The sequence below is a fragment of the Anguilla anguilla genome, chromosome 11 (assembly GCF_013347855.1).
Source record: "Anguilla anguilla isolate fAngAng1 chromosome 11, fAngAng1.pri, whole genome shotgun sequence".
NCBI lineage: Eukaryota > Metazoa > Chordata > Actinopteri > Anguilliformes > Anguillidae > Anguilla > Anguilla anguilla.
The window spans coordinates 7920369-7942376 of record NC_049211.1 but is presented as its reverse complement, the minus strand read 5'-3'; the positions used below and the strand labels follow the sequence as shown (position 1 = coordinate 7942376).

The window sequence follows — 22008 nt, the reverse complement described above, 5'->3', positions numbered from 1 at the left end:
TGATTATGTCTAGATTTACAGTAGATTAACCAAAATGATGTCATCCAAAAATGACATTAGCGAGAATATGACTGTGTATCCACCCGTCCTTGACAGCATGAATTTGTGTTCTATTTATTCGGTAGTTGATATAGTTTGATATTTATATATATATTTGGTATTCTTAGTCTGTGTAAATTCATGCACATATTGTCACCTAGTGCACAGTTGCCAGTAATGACGGGTTATCTAACATTCTTCACCAGAACAATTGTTTTCGCTCGCTGTGCACATCACTGATTAGTACAGTGGTTTTGTATTCCTTTTCAGCATAACTAATGGCCTGGTATGAATAAAAATCTCATAGCGTTATTTTTAACTTCCTATCTTCCAGTGGTAACAGTATTGACCTATTTGTCTTCTCTTCACCCTTGGGCTGGTATGAACTGTAGCATTAAAAACACACAGTATGTGTCTGTATTTGTTTTACAAGACACCGCAAGGAATTTGTGTCATTACTGAAACTGACAGACAGCTCGATTCTAATGAGAAGGTGTTGTGAGAAGGTTTATTGCAGCTCTATTTTAGCCATCTTTACCTGCTTCTAAAACAGAATACTTGCAGACTAACTGCATCTGGTATTTATATATTTCCAGTCAGCATTGCACGGAAATATTCTTTTAAGTGTATTTTTTTATATATACTGATGAAATAAATAATCCAATTCTACCCAAATTTTGACTTTGAGAAGCAAATGCCCTACGAAACTTACTGTAGGCAAAGAACAAGGTACATTTTCCTCATGCAAGTTGAGGAGGGGTAGGGGGAGCGGGATGCAAAATTGGGGTCTACATGGCGCAGAGTCACATAGGGGTGTGGGAGGGGGACAGCTCCCCCTCCCCCTGTGTGAGGTCTTCCTGCTAAATAATCGGGAGCCTCTACGCCAGGGTGACGTACTTTTAAGCAGACGGGCGAAAGAACACGAAATGTGGACGCAGCCGGCATGAAAATGCGAGAAGCGAAACTCGAAAACCTTTAAGACGGTTTTTAAATAATGGAATGCGTTCAAATGACTGTGGCTCAGCCCTGAGTTATGAACCGCTGCTGAATTAATGTGCGCAATGATGTATGCTTTACTTCTGTGAAATTACACCTCGCGGCATTTCCACTCTTTCGAGTACGATTGTCAAGAGCACACGAGGATGCGAGATATTAAAGAACAATTTCCTCATTGTTGTTTTCTTCGTGTCACATATTCATTTACATCTAGATTGAGTTGCCTGAAGCGCATGTGAAACTGCAGAGTGGCAAAATGGTTTCCTGCCTTACGTATAAATAAAAAAAAGCACAACTTTTGAGAGGACTACTTGCTGTTATCACTTTGGCGAGTGAGGACCCATTTGTCTAAACTGTTATGTCTTTACAGATGATGAGAAGGTTTATCCTAACAATGTCCCGTTGGTTAGTCTAATTTTTTTTTCTTCTTCATCAGAACACATAATTGAGAAAATAACCACTCCATCTGGCTTGATTTCAGTCCTCAGGGTGAGGATCATGTTTTATTTTTGCGGTGGCCTGCATGACTTCTCCTTCCCTTTGTGATGGAAACCAACTGATATGAGCGGGAAAGCATCAGAAGAGGGCACCCAGCTGAGGGGTTGACTACACATTTCATGGAATTTAATTTGCCATTTATCCACACTTGATTTAGGTTTTTTCGTAACCTCCTCCCACCCCCCCCCCCCCAAACCCAACCACCCCCCCACCCTCCCTCCCTCCCTCCCCCCTCCCCGCTTCTTCCACCCACCATCCCCTGCGTCAGCGGGCGTCCAGGAGAAAGGGGTATATAAAGGGTCCTGCACCTCTCGTCAGGAGCAGAAGAAACTCCCACAGCATCGCTCGACAACAGCATCAGCATCAGCACCAGCACCCAGCATCCAGCATCAGCACCAGCCGCTCCATCTCTCCTGGGCTGCCACACTGCGCTGCTGTATCCAGACTCCTCCTTCACTCTCTCTCTCTCTCTCTCTCTGACTCCCATCCGTCCTTCCACTCGCTCAGCATGCAGTTCCTGGCCTGCTTGGCGTCTCTCATGCTGGTTCTGTACAGCGTGAGGGCAGCGGCCGTACTTCCGGGGGAGGAGAGGAGCTTAGCGCACACAAACAGGGTGAGTAACCTGAAGTTTTTATTATTATTATTATTATTATTATTATTATTAGTTTTATATGCTTATCTCTGCAAACAGTGAATGCGTTTAACAGGGGTCCCTACGGTAAAGATGATCTCTTAAATTGTCTGAAAAAATAGGTGAAAGTTAGAAGGCAGACAGCACTCCAAAGAAAAGTTATGAGGGACTTGGTTCTTTTTTCTTTTTTTTTACAATAGAAAATAGCAATGTTGTAAATCTGTAGAAATATCTTTATCAATTTCTGACATGATTTGATAATTTTTTTAAAGACCCAATTAGGTTGGAAGAGAATGATGTAATTTTATGTTAAACTACAGTTCATGCCATTATTAGTAGAGTATCAGTAAGTCATTTAAGCAGGTAAAAATTGAAAACTATGGATGCAAGGGGTACATTCATATTACGTTCAATTGTATGTATCTTTAATTTTCACAGTCGTTATGCAGTCAGCTGAGAACGATTTGAATGGGCTCCACAAACTATGATGTTTCTTAAAGTATCAAGTTACACTAGTACTTGACTGATCATAAGATATGAGATTAATAGGATAAAAGTGAAAGATCTTCCTTTTAAATTGAAAAAAATGGGGCAAGACAAGACCTTTGCTTTTCAGTAGCAACTTGTTATATGTTCCGCAATTGTTATTATGTAAAAGGTTAAAAGAAACGAGAATAGGTTTACATTCAAATTTAGGAAAACAAATGAAATGTAAACCCATTTAATGTATGACTATAGAATGGATGGTTTATTTGAAAGATACCGTTTTAAGTATCTTTCAAATAAACCATCCATTCCACGGTGATAAAAATAAGTGCTTGTAAGTAATTAGAATAAAACATTTGAAAGACTCCCAGCACTCCACTTTTTGAAAGCTGAAATAGGTAGTCGCGGAGGCGATTAATACTTACGCACTCACGGTCCCTTTATCTACTGTCTACTTGTCCATCCAAACAGGAGCTGAGCAAAGAGCGCAAGGAAATAATCCTCAAGCTTATCTCGGGCTTGTTGGACGGAGGAGACAGCAACATGTTGGCGGGGGACGGCGCGGCGCCCGTAGAGCTGGAGGAGCCCATTGAGTCCCGCCTGGAGGAGAGGGCAGTCTACAACCGGCTATCACAGCTGCCTCAGCGCGACCGCAAAGCCCCTTGTAAAAACTTCTTCTGGAAAACCTTCACGTCTTGCTAACGAAGATACCCCCTTTTCCCATCCGCCCAACATGAACTGTGACCAACTTCGCCTGTACATGCCATCCACACTGTATAATGAAGGCTTTGAATGGACTTCACTTGTTTAAAGAGTAATTATAATTATTATTATATTAATTTATTTATTTATGATGACATCTGAATAATAATAATAATAATAAATCATTATTAAGGTATTCATCGTGGGAGTACGAGAGGTGTTTAATTTCCATCGATGTGTGCACATCATCGAATTAAAACGATTCCTGTGATCTGCCTTCACGTCCAGCTTGTTTTGCTTTACTTCCTTTGTGGAATCATGGAGACACTCATATTATTCTTCATGGTCAATCTCTTAACGTGCCTCACATCCGCTGAGAAAAGGGTGTAAGTTAGACTGAAACCCTTTGCTATGTGACGGCGACAAAACATTTGCTGCCTCTTTTCAAACTCACAGTATTCTTATAAAACGCATGCTTAATCAGAACTTGCATTTTAAACCAGCACAACTGCCATATTCCAGGTTCTTTTAATTGCCACTTAATATAAAACATGCCACTTTCTGGTCACTGAGCGCCTCATAGCGCTCAGTGCACACCAGTTCATTGTATTCCAGGCACACTGCATCACACTGAATTTAAACAGGCAGATATCAATCTATCATGAATAAGATATATGCTGTAGCGTATGGTGCGGCACCATAAAAAGGACGTCAGGCCAAGGGGAGAACTGGGGTGCAGCCCCATGCTCCGTGTCTTAGGATGCTGGTGATAATGAACTCGCTAGTATAGACGCCGAAGATCTCTGCGCTGTTGGGACTGAATTCTCTCTCGAAGAAAAGCACTCTTGATGAATAATTCACTCCAACAACTGCAAAAGAAAAACAGGTAGCCTATAAAAAAAAGAGTCGAACTGTATTCGCTTGTTGCGCTCAGTGCCTCCCTCGGCACCGCACGTGTGAATCAGACTCGAGGGCGAATCCCTTGATATTTTTTATTCTATCTTTCTGTTTTTGAGGATATCCACTTGGGAAGTATTTCACGTTGTCTTCTCTCGTGAGCATATATTGTTCGTAAAAACTGTCCTCCCAGCACAGTAGTGCAAAAATACGTTATTTCCCGCTTCTAGAAATGGGGACTGTATGGGTACAGTATTCCCCCTGGGTGTAATTTCTTTACATTTACAGCAATATAACGCACACGACATTTATTAGACTCAGACTGTAACTCCCAGTCCGACTCCTCCCCAAGTTTCAGTTCACAAGAATTTTTTAATGATATTTTTTTAGCAATTGTTACCTATATAACAAACCAAAAAGGTCAAGACTAAGAATCTGCAGTTTTATCATAGTCTATGGCATCGCGTAAAAATAAACTGGGTAGATGGAGTGAATGTTTTGTGTTTCTGAAAAAAAACATTTTGGTATGTTTGCCTAAACTTGTTTTTGCTCGTGTACACACTCGGACCTGGCTACACTATATATACCTTTATACCCATCGCGCGTACAAGACAAGTCCAAGGGGCTACTTTCACAACATGGGACGTCAACACATTGTCTTGGAATGCGCAGTACAAAATAATGTACATCTGAAATACGTCTGTGAGACATTTCGATGGCAATACACTTGTATCTGCTGCAATAAAAATGTAGCATGGCCATTTTGCAATGATGACATACACATTACGCAGTAAATGAATGGCTTGGAACGGGGCAGCTGGTCATGGTAAGATAATGAATAGTCCTCGGTGACCCCTTCCAACCCGCTGTTTGAGTTGAGGCTCGCGGGGCCAGCGCAATTTGTCACCGGCGAGCTGCAGCGCCGCGTTTAGGATGCAGAGCTGGGAGCGTCACGAAGCTTTTTTTTAATGTGCCTTGGCAGTATGCTCAAAAGACACGCCGAGAACGACTACAAGATGGTTCGTGAACTCCAAGCATGTCTGTCAGAACAAATGAGTGCCTGTCTGTTGCCCTGTGAAAAGGCTGTGCTCACCCAGGGCGCACTACTCACTGAAAATTACGGGACCTAACCGTGACCCCGAACACGACGTCCGCAAGCTTTGTGGGTGGGGAATCTACGCGCTTGACAAATGAGAGACGGCAAGTTATATTGGTCGTCGAGTAATAATAGCTATTGCGTGTATATTTTTTATACAACCGGAACATAATACACGATACATACGCAAATGTCATGAAGGTCTGACGCATTAATCCAGCCTGAATTTTGGTTCCATCTGGAGCCTATTGTGGTCATATCCACGAAATACTGCAAACTCCGCTGACCTTTACAAACTTTACTTTGAAACTTCACGCAGGCGGATGTGACGCACCATTGCGTCAAAGTATACTCTCGTAAACAAGGGCAAGAGAAAGGGAAGGAGCGGAATTACTCGAATTTGACTGTAATAACTACCTGGTTATACGTCGTCATACATCTGGCAGTCTTACTTTTTATAGTTGTTAATAATGTTTAAAAAAATGTATTTTATTGTATTATACATAAAATATGGATATTGACAATGATTCAGAATAACCAGAGTAAAACACAAAGGAGTAGAGTAGCACAGGATAATTCTATGTAACTTTTCATAAGTACAAAACCAAAACTTGTCAACAAACATATTTTTCTGGGCCCAGAAAGAACAAAATGCCTGAGCAGAAAAGGCATGCCTGGGTTCCTATGTCCTGTCCGGTGCTTTAAAAAAAAGAAAGAAAAAAAAGTGCAACACAAATAGAACGGAATTTGAATGAATTGAATTAGTTGCACGTTCCGACCTGTTTTAACTGTCTCAGGTCTTTAAGTCTCTCCTGTCTTGTCCTTCCATAGGACCGCTGCTGGTGGTTGGAGCTAGCTTGTTACTCCTCGGCGTGGGGCTTTTTGGCCATGGCCTGTGATGTTTCCGTCAAGATGGATAGCCACCGGCTCCAGAAGATGACAAACTGTCATGCAGGTGACCATGTTAAGGCTGCACCATATGTAAATTCAGGGGCTGATATGGATATAACTGCTATTCAGCGGACGCCGATGCCTCCCTGTTTTACATAAATGGAGGTTGAAACAAAGTCTCTACATTCATGAAAGAAGTAGATGAGCACGGATACCAACGTCAGCTTTGCTTACTTTATTTTTAAGCAGTGAGCCTGAGTCTAGAGAGCTACCGAGTGTCTGTATATCTTTGCTTGTGAGTTTGGCTTTTTAAAAAATGATTCATTAAAAGTGAATGAGCAAGAGTTTCAGATTACTATAATTAGGCTGCTTTTTGAACGTCATTTTCACTAGGGTAATAGCATCATCAGCCCATTAAATGTCTCTCTTCTCTGACCTTGGCATGTTGCTTCCCCGTCCTGACCCAACATATCAGACTTTGTCTTCGCTAGTTATACGTTATATATTAAAACTAACTAATAATCTGTTAATTTGTCAGTGTTAAGTTGTCATCGGTCAGTCACAATACATGTGAAAATTGAGCTTTCATATAAAATTTTGGAAATAATATAATTTAGTATTTTTTCAGCGTACAATGTTGCTTCTTACTTGTATATATTTTTTGAGCCTCTTTGCTCCTCTTTATCAGGAATAATTCTGGAGGGCACTGTAGTGTACACACAAACTCACACACTGTGTGTGTGTGTGGATGTTGGTGGTTCAGGCCAGTTAAAATTACATTAACAAATCAATTTTCATGTTGAAATTTAAAATGCATAACGCATCATGTTTTTAATGCAATTAACCCACTTTCCCATGATTCCAATTTCCACCTAGCGCAGATGTTGTGATTTGAATAGCTGGTTAATTCCTCTAGCTAATGATGATGGAGAAAGATAATCAGCACGGACCTTTGAGTGGGAAGTTTAATTTTTCTATATTTCCGTTTATTTTACAAGCCTGCTATTTATAAAACACATGGCATATGTTGAAACGGGTGGACAAATCATAAATCCATGTGTCAGTACTCTTGACTACCAAGCAACCAAATCTGGTAGCCCAACCCATTTGTTGTAGCCCAGGTGTATTGTAATGTTCTGGAATATACATGTGTAATCTACCTGTGGGAATGTGCTTAACCTGTGGGCATGTGCTTGACCTACCTGAATGTGTCTTTTCTAGTTCATGCAGTATATGCACGGCAGTTCCTCCCAATGTTGAAGTAAGCAGGGGCACAAGACAGGTCTGAATACATCCTCAGAAAACACGCATACCTTCGACTTGACCTGAAATGCTTGGGCACTTTGGGCAAACCTTACTTTGTAATTCTATCATTTATGAATCTTACCTTAGAATTCTAGTGTTTTGTTAAAAAAAAATCAATAAAGCCCCTAGATTTGTTGGTGGCTTATCAGGAGCGTGCAATCTTCACCTCTTGTGACCTGTGTGGTCTTTTCTATTTGACAGACCAAGCAGAAGTAATACAACATGCTTTTAGTGAATTGCTGCTCTCGGGATGTGGATGGACTGGGCCTGCCTGAAATGGTATGTGTAGTATGTTACACAACCTTGCAATGAAAGAATAACACTGTGGGTTTTATTCCAGAAATCATTACTCCATATCTCTAGAGCCTTAATAGGTGCTCAGAGAAACTGACAGACTCAGACTGTGAACAGATAATTATTTTCCCTAAACCAGGACCTTTGACTTAGCTTATGGCCTCTATTCAAGTCAAATGTTCCCTGGAGGACTCAGAGTGCAAGGCAAGAAACCACTTGTAGACATTGTATCGGCCGGGCAAGTTAATTGACATCCTTCAGCACTGAGTTAGTTGAGAACAAAATATTTTTCAACAGAAATCAGAAACTCAGGCTGAGTCACACATGCAGAGCACAACATGAACCTCTCATCATTAGTATCAGAAAAAAAAGTCAAATAAAAATTAGAATGAAAAAAAGAGGAAAATTCAACATAATAACTAGGATTGACACTGAAATGAAACTAATTTCAGACTCAAAATATAGCCCCAGAAAAAAGAATAGTTAACATAGATCATTTTCATTCAGAATGTAACTTGTACAGTTTTATTTTTAAAAGGATATTTTTCCCTCAGCAATGTCCATTGAACCCACTCTAGGGATTTCACAGGTTTAGCAGATTTACAGTTGTACATTGACTTGGAACAAAATGTATTTTTTTTTCTCCAGGTTTTTGAGAAGGGGGCAGGGGAAAGGGGGGGGGAGGGGGATTCTAATTGATGTTTCATATTTCTTGGACTTATTTTGCTGCACAAAGAATTTGCTATCAGAGGAGAAGTCCACGTTCTGTATGACCCTCAGCAATAATCAGCTTGTGTCGAGGGAACTTCAAAGCCGGTGCCCGCAAGTAAGGAATTTTGATTGGTTTGCTTTTGATCTGTGAGGAAAGAAAGCAGCAAAATACTCCCACCTACCTCTGTAAATATGTGTACGTGTGCGATTGTGTGGGTGTTTGTGCGTGTGTGTGTGGGGGGGGGGGGTGTTTGTATGTGCGGGTGTGTGGGCGCATGTGTGTGTGTGAGGGGTGGGGGTGTGTATGCGTGTGTGTGCATGCGTGTGTGTGTGTGTGTGTGTGTGTGTGTGAGGGGGGCTGGGGGGGGGTTGTATTTACAGCACAGTTTAAAGGTTTCTTGTTGGTGTCTACTTCCCCCCACCCTGCTAATCTACTACTTCAAAGCAAGCCCGTATGGAGGCCGCTTCCATTTCAAGTGAACAACAAGGAGTAGCTCAGCTGAGGTGATGTTGTTTTTGCAGGCCAGACTGTCCTCCCTTTGTTATGTGGGAACCTTTCCACCACAGCCAATCAGTGACTGTGTGCCCGGATTCAGTACAAAGTGACCAGGAGATTTTAGGCTTTTAAGATTGATTGCACAATGACCAGTCTAGGAAAATGGCCTAATGCGACCTTCTTAATTTATCTGCCTTTAATCCATTTCACCGACTCTAAGATAGTTTACTTGGTTCCTTGATTTATCAAGCCCCTTAGAGGACAAACACATACTACATGCCAAATGTATGTGGACACCTGACATCCAACATCTCATCCAAAATTATGGGCATTAATATGGAGTTGGTCCACCCTTTGCTGCTAAAAGAACCTCTACTCTTCTGGGAAGGCTTTCCAGTAGATTTTCGAATCTGGCTGCAGGGATTTGCTTCCATTCAGCCACAAGAGCATTAGTGAGGTCGGGCACTGATTGTTGATCAGGCCTAGTGCACAGTTGGCTTTCTAATTGATTCCAAAGGTGTTGGATGAGGTTGAGGTCAGGGCTCTGTGCAGGCCAGTCAAGTTCTTCCACACCATTCTTGACTAAAACCATTTCTATGTGGACCTCACCGTGTGCCCGGGGGCATTGTCATGCTGACACAGAAAAGGGCCTTCCCAAAACTCTTGGGGGAAACGCAGAATTGTCTAGAATATGATTGAGTGCTGTAGACTTAAGATTTGCCTTCAGTGGAACTAAGGGGCCTAGCCAAAACCAGCTGCAGATCAGGGGGGGGTCCAGATACTTTTGGTCATATCGTGTATGAGTGTGTAATACACCCACAAACACATATGCACACTGCTATATAATTGGGAACATCCTGGATTGAATACTAAGTATATACACATAGGATGCATCATTTTGATTCTACAACCTACTGATTGTGTTATGATAAATATTTGATGACAAATCAGTTAAATATTTGTGATTATAGCTGCTGCAGGCCTTGCACTCCCCCCATTTAATGCTAAGTATGCAGGGGGGGCGACATAGCTCAGGAAGTAAGGGCAGTTGTCTGGCAGGCGGAGGGTTGCCAGTTCGATCCCCCGCCCTGGGCGTGTCGAAGTGTCCCTGAGCAAGACACCTAACCCCTAATTGCTCCCAACGAGCTGATTGGTACCTTGCATGGCAGCCTTTCTCCGTTGGTGTGTGACTGTGTGTGCGAATGGGTGAATGAGAGGCATCAATCGTAAAGCGCTTTGGATAAAAGCGCTATATAAATGCAGTCCATTTACCATGTACGTAAGTCCGGCTGTTTCTAGGTTTGGGTTCTGGACGTTGGTCCACAGTATCCGCATCTCGTTTCTCTGTGTGGAAGAGACTGGGTTTGGCTGGAGGCCGTGTGTACTTGCACGAGACCTGTTTGTACGGACAGAACCAGAATAGCGCTGTGCTGCGGTGGAGAATGCCTCTCGGTAGACTAATGAATGTTGAAGGGAGAAATCTGTGAAAGGGCGAAAAAAAATAACCACATTTTTCCCCAGGACAGAGTGTTATACTGTTAATAAAAGTTTGGCAGAATCTGAACCAGCCAGGCTGGCTTGTCCACATCAGGTGTAATTTAGCGGTAAATACAATAAAAATATTGACGTGGTTGTTCATTTTATTTAACTGCATTTCACCAAATATTATAGCACAGGACCAATAAGTTATTTGAAGAGATTTTTAAAAATAATACCAGTGTCTTTTAATACTAGTACTGCTGAGACCTTTAAAATGGAAGTTTTTTCTCCACTTCATATCACAGCTAGTCAATTCAGTATCTAGTTTTCTTTTTTTTTTGCTTAGTTGTGGACTATTATGAATATGGGTGGTTAAAGAGAAGGTCTGGAGGAAGCGTTGTAAAATATTTCCTCGGTGTAAATAATGTCACGTAGTATGTTCGAGTGCACTCGCCGTCCATTCGTTCCGGCCTGCCTGCGCGCCCGCCGATTCACATAGCCGGGGGCAGACTCATTCATCTCAGTCAGACACGCTCAGTTTGTTCAGTTGTGACATTTGAGATCTGTTGACTTTGAAGCAGAACACAAGCGCACTGGGTGGGTGAGTTGTTAAGACGTGGCCAAATCAAAAATGAAATGCCATAAAGAAAAAAAAAAAATTAAGAAAAAAACAAAAGCATCACGGCTACCAGTAATAGAAAAACCCTGTTATCTGTGACGTTGATTTATTTGAGTTGCTCTCCAGAGGTGGAGAGTCCAGGCGTCAGAAAGTAAAAGTCCTGCCATGTGTTTCTTCCACCGATATACTCAGCCAGCTGATTTTACTAATTAATTCTGTCTTTTGGCTGAAGAATTGTGCTTGGCGGCAAATCCCGGTGATGGGAACCAAAATATTGGGGAGGACTTTTACTTTCTGAACTTGGATTGTCCAACCTCTGCTCTTTTCAAGCTGTAGGAAACAAGGGGCAGATTTCCACAGATGCAGATTAAGCATAGTCCTGGACTAAACTTGAGTTTTGTATGGAGAATCTCCATTCAAAATGGAATTTAGGCTGGGACTAGGCTTAATCTCTGTCTGTGAAACTGGCCCAAGGACTCTTAATCTATGCAGGCCTGAGCACATGGCTTTCTTTGTGCTTGGGCAGAAAGCAGAGATTTGAATTTTGGGTTTGTACCAGACCTGGGTCAAATTTTGGATTCAAATACTTTTCTACGCTTTACTGATCTTACTTGTCTGGTGTATTGGAACCAATGAAATACTCTCAGAAAATGCAAACCCCACCTTCTGGTCATATTGGCTGGCTCAATTACACCAGGCAAGATTAATAGAGCACAGAAAAGTATTTGAATCCAAAACAAATACGTGTTTGAACCAGGTCTGGTATGTATATGGCACTCAAAGGCCCTGATTTGTTATTAGTGCAATGCAGGTTACCCATCGATGGCCCAAGTCTGGTGAATCTAAGAAAGTGTTTAGCGCTAAATAAAAAGTAGCAGTATGTCCAATTTTCAGATAAATTTTACATACTGATTTAATCAAAATTTATATTTCTTTTTTATCAAAATTTAATATATATTCATGTGCATTCCAAGTTACATTTTTTCACTGATCATATTATTATTAGAACATATATAAGGTAGTTCTGGATGAAAGGCATGTAGTTCAGATACAGTGAATGAGCTTGTCCAAAAATACGCCCCTTTTTCCTTTGATGGATCAATCAAATATCTTGCCTTTTTTTGTATAGCAACAGTAGGTATTGTTCCAATACACAAGTTTAAAATTCGCCTTCAAATAAACCACATTATTTATGTCAAGTGGGGCTCTGAGTGTAAATGTCAGACTTAATGGCAGTTTAAATCTACTTTTAAGTAAGAGTTCTTCACGTGGAGTGCGTGATGAGATACTCAGATTTCCTTAATAACAAAACGTTTTAAATCGCAGAAAATGTCACATTACCTGCCGTAGATCCCTTTGGACCTGGAAGTAGCCTTTTAAAGGTGCTGATTTAGTGCACAAATATAAATACATATAAAAAATATGATTACATTTTTTATCATTTTACTGTTTTAGTAAAATGGCAGTGCTATAAATAGCCACGCATAAGGACTGTGGGAGCATTTTACTTTTAATCATTAAACTTTCGGAGTAACGGGTTAATATTTTAACGAAAGAAAAGAATCCTTCAAACACTGCATTTCCTGTGTCACAACACATTTGTAAAAATAAACGATTATGAGTATTCCTCTTTGAATAACAGAGACATTCATAGTGCACACCACTATTTATTTATTAATTTATTTGTTTATTTATTTTTAAGGTCAATGTACTGCTACCAGGCTTGTTCTGTATTTTTTAACAGCTTTCTTCTTTTGCTACATCTACTGTGACCTATGACAGTTTATTATGACAGAGCTGATTAAATGTATGCCTGGAAAAATGTGCAGTCATCCTGCTCATTTAGCTTCTTGCCACTGACAATGTGATGATGGCTCAACAGCGAACCTCTAACGTGACAAGCCATTGTAGGATGATTAAGCCTCTAAGGTGTAAGATCACAAATATGCGATCCCAGTGTTCTTGACTGAACATTCTAATGCTGATGTCACAATCACTACTGGTCAATTGAAAGCAGTGGAGTTCTAGAACCAAGACGTAGAATTTTGAAGAAGAAAGAAACATTTCAAAAAGCCTACTTTTCAAAGGGTTATTATGGGAATCAAAGGTTTTAGGTGGAAAATGACCAGCACTGGGTTCCAGGTTTATGTCTGACAGGTCTGGGGTGTTACACAGGAGGAAAGGTCTCTCTCATGGTTCTCGGGGAATCCTAATTAAAGTTACGTTTCCAAAGCAACCACAGCCACCCTTAGGCATGGTACCAGTGTTATGGTAGTGTCACATTTGTGCAGATGCCCTTTAAGGAACAAGTTGATGCTTGTGGACGTAGAAGTGGACAGGAGAGGTGCTGACACTTTCGGGAGCGCGTTCCTCTGAGGAGAGAAACGATGGTGGAAACGTTTTCCGCGGGAGGTTAGAGGCTGTCGGCGGTCTTCGGTGCGTCCGCGACCCACAGACCAGCGAATGTGGCGTCCCCCCCCCCTCCCCCCCCCGCAGCCAGGTCATAACGAGGGCCGATGGGCTGAGCCGGGATTGTTTTGTTGCATCTGACCGGGCTCAAACCGTATCATTACCACGCCACGCTCTCCCAGCGAAGCCAACGCCGAGAAAATTAGATGTCACAGCTGTGAAGAAGGGTTCGCGGGACGCTCGTCTCCATAGAGACCCGGGCCATTACCGCTGGGGCCGGTCCAGGGGGAGGGGTGGACTCTTAACTATGACGGAATCAGACCGGGGGGGTGGGGGGGTCGGGGTCAGTGATTCAACCATCCCCATGAATCCATATCCTCACATGCACACTGCATAATCCTGATACAACCGGCCATTAGACCTCTGGCATTAGAGGCGGTGTGCACAGCCTGAACGCTCCTAAGTGCTTTCGATGTGCAGTCACTGTCTCCTGCAGAACAGTGCGCAGTGTGTCCATTATTTCATTGCGTTTCTTTTGCTTTACGCCTGATTATTAGATGATTCTGTTTTCCGCCTTGGCGGACTACACAGTGCATGTTTTTCAGACTGGGAAATTGACTTTTTATCCTATTTAAGCTCTAACTGTATGATGTGGCTTTCAGCATACAGTGCTGTGAAGAGGTATTTGCCCCCTTCCTTATTTCCTCTATTGCTGCATACTTTGTCACACTGAATGGTTTCAGATCTGTTGACAAAGTGTAATATTAGACAAAGGTAAACACAGAACGTGTGCATGTTTTAAAAAATGATTATTTCTTTTATTTAATGAAAAAAGTTATCAAACACTCATATCACCCATGTGGAAATTCTGGAATAAATTAGAAAAAAAGCTGTTTAAATATATCAGTCTGGAAAGGATTACACAGCCATTTTTATGGCTCTGGGACTCCACCAGACCAAAGTTAGAGCCATTATCTCCAAATGGAGAACACTTGGAACAGTGGTGAATCTTCTCAGGAGTGGCCAGCCTGCCAAAATTTCTTCAAGGGCACAGTAACAACTCATCCAGCAAGTCACAAAAGATCCCATAAGAATATCCAAAGAACTGCAGACCTCTCTGGCCTCAGATAAGCTCAGTGTTCATGACTTTACAATAAGAAAGAGACTGGGCAAACATGGGAGAGTAGCAAGGCGGAAACCACTGCTATCCAAGAGAAACATCAATGCTCACCTGACATTTGCAAAAAAACACCTGGATGATCCCCAAGCCTTTTGGGATAATGTTCTATGGACAAATGAGGCAAAAGTGGAACACAGGTTCCTTTATGTCTGGCGTAAAGCAAATACAGCAGTTCACAGTAAGAACATCATACCAACAGTCAAACATGGTGGTTTTAGTGTGATGGTATGGGGATGCTTTGCCACCTAGGGACCTGGACAACTTGCCATTATTGAAAGAACCATGAATTCTTCTCTTTACCAGGAGATTATTTAGGAGAATGTCTGGTCATCTGTCCGTGAGCTGAAGCTGAAGCAGAATTGGGTCATGCAGCAAGACGATGATCCAACACACAAAAGCAAGTCCACATCTGAATGGCTGAGAAGAAACAAAATAAAGGTTCTGGACTAGCCTAGTTAAAGTCCTGACTTGAACCCAGGAAAGATGCTGTGGCAGGCCCTGAAACAAGCAGTTTGTGCTAGAAAAACCTACCAATTTGTCTGAATTATAGCAGTTTAGCCCATTAAAGAAGAGTGGGCTAAGATTCCTCCTCAGTGATGTGAAAGGCTGATATCAAATTATAGGAATCGTTTGGTTGCAGTTATTTCTGCTAAAGGTGGTGCAACCAGTTATTATGTTTAAGGGGCAATTACTTTTTCATATGGGCGATATGGGTGTTTGATAACTTCCCATTAAATTATGAAATAATTATTTAAAAATGTGTTTTGTGTTTACTCAGGTTACCTTTGTCTAATTTTGTATTTTCTCTAATGATCTGAAATTTTTCACTGTGACAGCTAGGCAATAATAGAGGAAATCAGGAAAGGGGCAAATACTTCTCAGGGTAGGTTTAATATAGGGTGGGAATCTTTGGATTTTGGAATGTAGGTTGTAAAAAAAAGGTGTATAATCTTGGAGTTCACAAATTTCTTTGTTAGCTCCTGAGATCAGAAATGTTACATTTTAAATATAACCTTTTCATTTTATTAATGTTTTTCCCATATAATATGGAACTGCTCATACCTGAGAAAATTACTACCAGCTTAATCATGAAAATAGTGATCCCTCTGATCAGTTTTAATATTAGTTCTGGTTTAATATTCTGAATCATTTTGATTTCTGTGTAATGTGAGTTTTTCTTTCACAGTAGAAAAGCATATTAAATTAATATTAACCACATCCAAATGGCATTTTATGTTATTTATTGTTACGGTTCGTAACATATATTTGTGTCCTTTTCTCGGACAAGGAAAAGGTCATAGTTTGTGTTTCGTTTATTTTTCTCATGTTTACCATGCAGGCAAATTTCTGCCTTCAGTCCGAAATCCATCTCCGTTAAATGGTCTTTGTTTAATGTGCGTTGTGTTGTGAATATTACAACGCAACGGTATCTTCCGACTACGTGCTTTCATATCTAAATGGAAGACGGAGGCAAGCTAGCTGCGAGGGGCGCGTGGTGTAATAAGTTCGCCCATTGTTCTCTATTGTCTCCCGGCCTTGTTTTCTCTCCGTGGCGTAATTACAGCAAACGGATCGAAGAGCGGAGAGGCGGTTATTGACTCCGCTGTTTAAACACAGCGCTGACCTGTACGAGGAGTGGAATCAAGGCTTCAATCACGCACAACGATCTCTCTCGAAACGCTAGCGCGCGAGATTAGCCCAGGGTGTCCGCGCGTCTCTCCGAAACTAATAGCTGTGTTGATTTAGCGCGGAGTAAGGAGCGCGGGCAGGTGTCCCGGTGTCTGGCGTAAACTCCAGACCGGACGAGGACCGCGGGGCCTTCAGCTGAACGGCTCTCTTGATTGAAGCCCTCGGAATGATGAAGGAAATGATTTTGTTATCGAATAAGGAGACTGCGAGAGTGAGGGACTGTGTGATTAAGCTCTGGGAATGCGAATGCTCTTCGGGGGTTTTCTTCTAACTTAACTCCCGACACGGTGTACTCATTGTTCATTCATGAACATTAGGGCCTCCCACGGATCAGAGGTATAGCCATGCGATATTCTGCGTGCAGAAATCTCACTTTCAAGGCTACGTTTTTCTTTACGTTTATTTGAAAAAATATGAATTCATTGACTAGAGAGGAAGTGTCAATAGAAAAAGTGTTATTTTCAGTACTCTTCTCACAAACCACAGTGCACTGCCAGAACCAAAAGAAAAATTCAATCTCAACAAGTATTTTAGTCTCATGTTTAAATTAATGACTATTTATATTAGTATATATGACTTTAAATCTTAGACTTTAAATCTGTTCCTTTTTTTTTGTGAAAAAAGACAAAAATATTTATTTGAGGAGAGACAGTTTGACTCGTTTCAAAATTTGCCAGTGGATTAATTTCACTTGTCAAGCATACAGTAATGTTAAACCAGCTAATATTTTCAACTTGAGAGAAAAAAATAAAATTTTAAGTCTCAAATAAGTTTAAAACACTTCTTAATACATAATACATTTTTGCAGCGGCTTGGTCATGATAAAGGCGGAATTCTGGTAATAAGGATTATTCTTTAAAGAGGAGTCAGAAAGTCAGAAAAGATTACAGTTGTGAAGAGTGAAGAGATACAGAGTTGTGGGGTGGGGGGGGCGGTGGGGGGTGGTTGGCTCGAGGGGGGGGTTGGAAGTCATGGAAGTCAGCCACACCTCATCATATGTAGTCAATGCCCGTGCAGGGCTGCATTGAGTAAGACAAGTGACACTCACACTGACCCTACCCAGCACAAAATGGCCATCTGCCTACAACCCCCACCCACCGACCCCATCCCCTGTCCCATCCCATATCCCACAATCAGAAACGAAGGGGAGAGGTAATGAGCGTGGCTTCAGTGGTCTCATCACTCGAATAACCCCTGGCTGGGAACCTCGGCGTCCGCACGCTAATCACTCAGGAGCCGGTGGGGACGGCGGCACCTGTGGACCGTTTCTCATCATCGCCCGTTCGCTTCCATTCGCCGACTTGGCCGACGGCCCCTTTGTCAGCTCGAAGACAAGAAGAATTGGGCCCCTGACGGCAGCCAGCCGTCCACGCGGCAAGAACCCGGGAGGCCATAAGGGGACCCTAATCTAGGAAAAAACAGCCGTCCAGGGCTAAATTGAAAGAGTAATAGGCTTCTGACGTCAGGCATGAACTTCAGCGCAAGAAGCTCAGCATCGATTTATCAAAAGTAATTCCCCCGTTGTTGGCTTTGATGAATTTTTTTTATTTTACCTCTGCTTTGTTTAATAAAGAGCCAGGAGGCAGCTGGGATTGCAGAGTTTTCCACTTGGCTGAATTTTTTCTGAGGGGCCCTTCTCATTCTCTCTTCCTGGTGTGACCAATGGCAGGTCCTCCTCACCCCGTGCGTCGACAGAACCAAGCGGAGCACCAGAGTGTGTGTGACGGGCCGGCGGGCCAAAAACGCCAACTAGATGCACAAGTGTGTGAACCGGCGTATAATTGCATGTAGGGTTAAATTACCACAGGCCAGCTAGATGCACAAGTGTATACTCCAGTGCATTATGGACACACTACCTATCACATGTAGCAATATATATATATATATATATTTTTTTTTTACATTGCTTCCCACGATTAAAACTAATGTAGGATGCAATAAAATAAGTTAATTATGAAGGCAGTAAATACCAGTCACCAGTAAAGCATCGGAAATTGGCATATGCTATAAATATTGTGATACATTGCATTGGATATTGTTTGACAATAATCTATGTTTAAATGTATCTGTCCGTATCAAATAAACATTAAATAACTAAATAAAATAAATATATATGGAAGAGGAAGTCAAGCCGAATGTTCTCTCACATTGACACAGATAATTATTCTAGCGTGGAAACAGTTTCACACGACGTAAAGTGAAAACAGATGATAGAGGCGTCGCGGAGCGGAGCGTAAATTCATATTCTCACACGCGCAGTATAAACGCAATGCGTGCTGTACGAAACCCGCTTCTCTAATGTGCCGAGCGGGAGAAAGTATCTGTGAATAAACGGGCTGTGCGCTACAACGGTTAGTGATGTCAGCAGCCGCCGCTAAGTGAGAGCGAGAAGAGCCCGGGACGCAGGTGCAGGCGGGCGTGTGCACAAGACGCACTCACGCCACCGAAGCAGTCAGCTGCCCCCGATGATCTCACATGCGGCGGTCCAGCTGGATGTACCGCGGGATGATGGGTAATTGAAGGGGAGGAGCTGAATACATGTGATCACTTGATAACCAGACCCGGGTCAAATACGTATTTGTTTTGGATTGAAATATTTTTCTATGCTTTAATGATCTTGTCTGGTGGATTATTGGAACCAATGAAATACTCTCAAAATGTGCAAACTTCTGGCAGGCTCAATTACACCAGGCAAGATCAATAGGGCACAGTAAAGTATTTGAATCCAAAACAAATACGTATTTCACCCAGGTCTGCCGATAACCCTCCATTGTCTACATGAAAATCAAACTTTTCCATTAAGGTATCGTTTACTGTTACTTGTCTGTTATTCAAATTTCTGTGAGAGCAGTTTGCCATGCACATTTATAATGGCACAAAATGCTTCTTCAGTCAATGGATCCAAAACCTTTTGAGCCCACGACCCACTTTATAAACAAATACATTATCGGAGCCCTCCTCTTATTAAAATGTTGCCAAACATATGTTCAAATATGAAATGCAAATATTTTAAAAATGTAAATCAGTAAAGCTGTGCTGTAACTGGTGCAGTGTTTCATTTCTCTGGTGTATAACTGAAAATGTGTTATTTTTTTCACATCATGTAAGTCTCCTCAAATCCTTCACAGTCCACCAGTGATTCCCGACCCGCAGTTTAGGAAACGCTGTATTTTCATATTCTCATTCAGACATGCAGTATAAATCCCAGGTCATGTTATTAACTTTATCACCCAAATTTTTCATATATCAAGCATAGACACCCCTAATATTGAAGCGGGTGAAAAAATGTTCTCATTTTGTCCCATATTAAATTTATAGGGCAGTTTGATTCATACATTGAAAATCTGAGCCTGAGTGGTGAAACGCTGAGTGGCTCCAGTATTAATTGAGCCTAATAATCCTAATTATGTAGTTAGGGGGGGGTTTTGATGGAGCTGAAAACCAGAGACACGGCTTACCGTCTCTGTCGTAGATAAGAATAGCCCGGGGGGTAAGAGTGCAGGTGTAATTTTCACCACCCAGACAAACAGCAAAGAGGTACAGCGGGAGATCAATGAAGGTAGGGTCACCCTCGCTGTCTGCTCGCGCTGTCTCTCCTTGCGTTGATGAACTGCCACCAGCGCAGGGCTTTGTGCTTTGTGTTTGGTTTCATGATGCGGTTACCGAACAGCCTCCTGAAAGATCGAGACCCTGGAATTACAGGGTTCTGTCTGCCATTCTTTTTTTTTTTTTTTTACAGTTCTGAGATACTGAGAAAATCGGGTGACAAAAGCCCTGTTCTGAAGGCACGTACGTTTTACCAGAGGAGGTCCTGTAATGTATTTTCTTTTACTTATTAAGTGAGTAATTCCAGTGGAGCATTCTGACTGGATTTATAAAGGTCCACTGTAACCCCATCCCAATTAATGATCATGTCTCGAATGTTAGATATTGAAGCTTCCAGTAGCTTAAAAAAAAGCAACACATTCTGCGGCAAATTACTACAGATGTCTATTCAAATGGGACTAGTGCTACCAGTCTAGTCACACAAGACTACTACTACCAGAGGACCTCGGTTACCTACATTAGGTAGGTAATTGAAGGGAAATTTACTTTGCAGCTGGGTAAAAATAGCAGACATGGCAGATTGTGACAGGATTAAAATGACAGGAGTACTAGGTAATAATTCCAATGACAGGAGGACATCCTTGGGCAAAACGAATCCCGTCAGAATAGGGCTAAAGACTGTAGCACTAAGTAGTATGAGCAAAGTATTTGGAAAGCGCCCTGTGTTTTGTATAATTTGGGATAGTGAAGTCTAGGAGTCATTCTGTCTTCTCCTCATCCCCCCCCCCCCCCCCCCAGACACCACCCCCAGAGTCCTGTCGTGCCTTACAAGCATTCAGTTCAGCCTCTAATTCTGTTTTTCTTTCCTGGAATGAGGTGACTCAACAAACAAAAGCGCGCACAAACCCGCCGTTCCTTCGTTTAGGACAAACACACCGCAGGTCTGTGGGGAGCGCGTGCCTTCTCTGCGCCGCGAGCCACAAGGTCCGCGTATCGATTTCCTCTCTCGCGCGCGGTCTCCTGACATTTGCCCTCGGGGGGGGGGGGGGGGGGGGGGGGGGGGGCAGTGGAACGGTAATACTCAACGGATACAGGACGAGAAGGAAATCTTCTCTGAATTGACCAAAAGGTCAATAGGGCCCCAGAGAAACAGACCCATCATTATGTTTCTCGTGACTTGTGGGAAATAGGGGGGAATGGGGGACGCCTTGCAAAATGATACGTTTCCGTATTGGAGACGGACACCTGCCTCGGGACGGCTTAAGAGGCTGGAGGGGAATACGAAATGCCCTCTCGGTATTCCGTCTGTGTGTCATAAAAACGGGGTCTGGGGACCAGGTCCCCGCACGCACCAATCAGAGGCCCTTACGCCGAGCCGGGGGGCGGGCAGCGTGTCGGTCTGAGGCAAAATGCCGGCCCTTTCGCTCGTACTGCAGTGCAGGGGCTCTTGCTGCGTTTGTGCTTGTTTAAGTTTAAAAAATATATATATATTTTTTTTTTACCAAGCGTGGGTTGGGGAGGCGCCGCTTAGACACCGCGGCTCTTCTTGAGACGGCGAGCGGTCCTCTGCGCGGTGGCGGCGGCTACGCCGCGGCGTCTCCCCCCCCCGTTACCGAGGCTCTGCCATTAGCGCTCGGCGCTGCGGCGGCTATCTATTCTGAGTGCGCGTGGGCGGGCGCAGGTTAGGATGACACGTTCCCTCTCGGCTCTGGAGAGGGGCGAAGGAGAGGCGGGAGAGGCGCGCGAGACAGCCGTGGCCCCGACGGACTCCGCTCCCCCCTTGACAACCGTTTAATATCACGACGCGAGGATGTCGTCCGTCTGTCCGTCCGTCCGTCTGTTTGTTTATTTATTTATTTATTTATTTGGAGACGGAGAAAGAGGCGGACAAGGGGATATGACAGGAGGACTTTGAGCCAATGCCACGAAGGCAGCGGCTACTTTTTCCGCCTGAGAGTGCAGGCGAAAAAGTTCAAACTGCGAAACGTGTGATTCTCTCGCTGTCTCATTACTGCTGTATTGATCCGAGCTCCATAAGCAGTTT

The 22008-nt window shown here is 42.7% G+C and overlaps 1 protein-coding gene across 1 annotated transcript; it reads left to right on the top strand.

Annotated features, from left to right (window-relative positions):
* The first annotated feature begins 1836 nt into the window (after positions 1-1836).
* Positions 1837-3633, top strand: cort (cortistatin). The gene is made up of 2 exons (XM_035381206.1): positions 1837-2146; positions 3122-3633. Exons 1-2 carry the CDS (start codon positions 2042-2044, stop codon positions 3350-3352), a joined length of 336 nt encoding a protein of 111 aa, XP_035237097.1. The 5' UTR covers positions 1837-2041; the 3' UTR covers positions 3353-3633.
* Positions 3634-22008: the final 18375 nt, after the last annotated feature.

Excerpts from the sequence above, each read along its gene's own strand:
- cort (XM_035381206.1), top strand. The coding sequence starts at position 2,042 with ATGCAGTTCCTGGCCTGCTTGGCGTCTCTCATGCTGGTTCTGTACAGC. Across the intron at positions 2,147-3,121 it reads GCTTAGCGCACACAAACAGG|GAGCTGAGCAAAGAGCGCAA; the intron begins GTGAGTAACCTG and ends CCATCCAAACAG.